The 3787-nt window shown below is 38.4% G+C and overlaps 1 protein-coding gene across 1 annotated transcript in view; it reads left to right on the forward strand.

Annotated features, from left to right (window-relative positions):
• The first annotated feature begins 917 nt into the window (after positions 1-917).
• The window catches only part of LOC107098415 (gelsolin-like), a 44300-nt gene continuing 41430 nt past the window's right edge, over positions 918-3787 (forward strand). Inside the window, exon 1 of the mRNA XM_015396087.1 lies at positions 918-1100. Coding sequence (XP_015251573.1) covers positions 920-1100 — 181 coding nt within the window. The 5' untranslated portion in view covers positions 918-919. The remainder of the gene's footprint in view (positions 1101-3787) is intronic.

Raw genomic sequence — 3787 nt, forward strand, 5'->3', positions numbered from 1 at the left:
ACACTACTGCCACCCTCTGGTTTAGGGGGGAACTGCTTGTTCCGCCAAATAATGTTAAGGAATCCTTTAGAAAGATTCCTGTTTCTGGATTAGAATCTTGATCATCACCAATATTGTATTGTGTTGTTTCTTGGCTTGATTTGCATCTCTGGTAAATGTTTAAATAAAATTAGTTTGTAAATTTTTATGTAATCCTGCAAAAAAAACAACTGATAAGGTGATAATTTGTTGCCTTTTTCAGTAAAATTAATACTTTTAGTCTGAACCACTCTAGATGTTTGGTGGCTGTGATATTTTAAAAAAAATGTATAATTGTGATGAAAAAGTTGTAGACCTTTAAAGAAAGAATTGTGTCTTTTCTTAAAGCTGGATGTTTTTTCTCCATGGCCTGTTTTTGCAGTTTTGTGATCGTTGCCATACAGCATCACTGCTAATTTATTCCACCTAAGAGGAAGAGCAGCACTTTTAAATAGTTACATTTTTTATACATAGATGGAGATAATGAGGGATTCAGAACGAAATGAACGTTTACAAGAAAAGAAATCTATAAATATTTTATGTTGCCTTGCATCCTGAACTCATTGGCTAATGATTTCAGTGAATCTAAGGTTTTAAAGCTGCAGTGGGGGGGGGTGACGGATGTTTTCAGAGCTTGTCTAGGAGAGTTCTAGGTTTCATATCTATGGTGGGTTTCGCTCTCTCTCTACATGCGCTATCTATGAGCCTCGCTGAGGGAAACACATCACAGTGTCAATGCTAAAAAAAACATTGTGTCACCTTGTGGTTTTGCGGTTTGTGTTTTCTGTCCTATATTTTCTGTCAGTAGGTTCATGTGTGTCTTCATGTTGCAAATATTTTAGAAACTGAATCAGTTTAAACCTGTCCTCTGTGTTTTCCCCTCTGCCCCCTCAGAGCCACCATGGTTTCCCACAAGGAGTTTCAAAATGCAGGGAAAGAGCCTGGGCTGCAGGTGTGGCGTATTGAGAACATGGACCTTAAGCCGGTTCCCAAAGCCCTACATGGCAGCTTTTACACCGGGGACGCCTACCTGCTGCTCTTCACCACCTCTGCACCGTCCTACTGCATTCACATGTGGCTGGGTAAGATGGCAACCCCAAATGAAAGTCTTTCTAAATGCCTCTAGAGATTTTATTTTATCAGAATTTCACTTTTTTCTACTGCACCAGGTTTATTTCTTTGCTCTAGCTTCCAAAATTACTTTTTAAACCCTTTTTAAACTTCCTTTACTTTGCCACCTTATCACCACTAGTGATTTGTTAGGAATGATAAATAGTGAAAGAAGTATCATACATAAAATGTAATTTAACAATTGCTGACCAAAAAGGCATGAAAAAGGTAGGACTCTGTGATCAGGGAAAAGAAACGTTGTTATAGCAATGGAAGCAAAAAGTCAAAGACAAGGAGGCATATTAAAGGAATAGTACACCCAAAACATGATTAGCCTTCATTTTCTACTCACCCCCATGCTGAACAACACTCTGGAGTACTTTTTTGATATCTCAAATGCATCTGGAGATCTGGGAGGCTTCTTGCTGTCTGCTGACATTCAAATAATGGAGGTCTATGGCGCCCGAGGCAGAAAGGTCCATAAAAGTCCACAAAAAAACGTGTCAATATTCCTCCATACTGCTCGTCCAATGTATTCCAAGTGTCCTGAGTGGGTAGCATCCAGAATTTACTCGAAACGAAGTCATTTAGAATGTTTTTAGAGCATAAACAGTAGTGTATAGGATTTCCTAAAAAAAAAATCCAGGAGACAAAAACATGATCGAGATCAGACAGGAAGCAGGAAAATAACGCTGGATATTTATCCACAAATGGCTTTCGATAATCTGGCAAAGCTTTCTCACCACAGAGCTGCATATAAAGCCAGGATCACAGGTGATATGGATGAGGGTTTATTAGGATGCAGGCAGGAGAGACGCAAGTTGAAAAAAATAATTCAGTTACATGCAGCACAGAGATGAGCAGGAGTAGACAGGAGTGGTGGAAATTAACAGTGCAGAGTCATGAAAGTTATAACAGTCACAAATCTGGAAACCTAACGAAATTTGAGTCTATTTTGGCAACAACTTCAAGGCAAATAAACTAATGTATATGCATATATATAAATTTAGGCATTAATGCAGTGCATTCTATGCAATAAAAGATTTTTGTGTCCACAGTAGCAGCTTTAAGTGTCACTTATTCTAAAGCTAATGCAACAATGGTGCATATAAGCAACAGAACTCACAAAACTGCTAAAATGTGGTGAGATAAGTTTGTTCTATTTTGAAATCTGAAGCTCCAACCGCTGACACATCCTCTTTAGTAAGTTGGGTTGAAATAATTTATGCTGAAAGTCAGAGATGCTTGTGAAATTCCATTTGCATAGCTTGTAGAGATGGGCCCCAGTCATAGCGTTTAAAGTCTGGTTTAAAGTAAAGGCATGAAAGTCTCATATGGAGTCCACTAATAAGACAAGTATTAAGTCTGGATTTTAAAGTTAAGTTAGTCATTTCACCACATATAGTACTTTAAATTGTTTAGTTATTTTGTGTTTGCAAGAACAACCAGCAAGAGGAAGATGAAAGCAATATTTGTGTTGCTTTTAAAAGCAGATAGTTTGTGAAAATAAAGCAAAAATATCCAATAAATAAAAAATGAACAAACTGATGTATGATAAATAAAACCGATTTCCTTACAAATTAAATTTCATGTCACTGTACAATCTGCTTTTATTTTATAAAAAAAATCATTCAATAAGAGTTATGATGAACATCTTTTTTCACTTGAACACAAGCAATATTTTAATCATTTCAAGGTAGTTTACAGAGATAATTCAGTAAGATTATACATTCAATCAGTTCATAGTTTTATATCTAAGGAAAACCAGCTGATTGCATTCAGTCATTGACTTTGCAGGATTCTCTCCTTCTAGAAGAGCACGGCAAGAGTAGATATTTGATTTTCCAGCTGACTACAGCAATCCCTCACCCACAACATGCATGCAGCAACAGTCCAGGGGAAAAACTTATTTTAACAAGAGGAAACCTCTGTATTTCTAGGAAAAAAAATATTTACAGAGAGAAAAAGAAAGATCATAGTAAATTAAGTGTGTTTGTTGCAGCAACAAGAGAAGGAAAAATCAGATGAATGGGAGGGGGGGGTCGTCGTGTTTTATGTTGGATCGCACGTCGCTTTCTGTTTGATCGAGGATATCAACTATTTTTAAGTGAGAGGGATCGAGTCCAAGTGGAGTCATGAATCATTGGTGCCAAAGTCCAAATCTGCTGCAATCTGACTTCAGTAACGTGACGCAAGTCTACACCTTTGATCATTTCCTCTCTGCAGCGTCCTATTTTCCCAGTGAAGGCTGTCAGGTTGAACCTTTGTGAACTTAAATCCAGAGTGGGTTCACATAAAGGAGCCGACAGGAACAGGAACCCAAACAGAAACCGGTCTGTGACATACGCTGGGTTTACTCTACCGCTTTGAAACCGTGCAGAGATCGGTCTGAGCATGGTAACCGAGATAACTGTTGAGTGTAAATGACACGCAGAACTGAACCGAACTGTACCAGACACAACTGAACTGCGCTAAACTGGTTCTAGTTCATCAGTAGGGCTCCGCACGGTTCAGCTCTGGCTCAGTTCTCAGATAACAAAGAGCGCATGAACAGACAGCGTAGTCTCCTTACAGTCAGCCTCCGCAATCATTCATAAAAAACTAGCTTCCCTACCGTGCCACACGGATCAATTCAGTTTATTTCTATAGCTCCAATTCA

Source organism: Cyprinodon variegatus, unplaced genomic scaffold (genome assembly GCF_000732505.1).
Source record: "Cyprinodon variegatus isolate N-32 unplaced genomic scaffold, C_variegatus-1.0 Scaffold775, whole genome shotgun sequence".
NCBI classification, from domain to species: domain Eukaryota; kingdom Metazoa; phylum Chordata; class Actinopteri; order Cyprinodontiformes; family Cyprinodontidae; genus Cyprinodon; species Cyprinodon variegatus.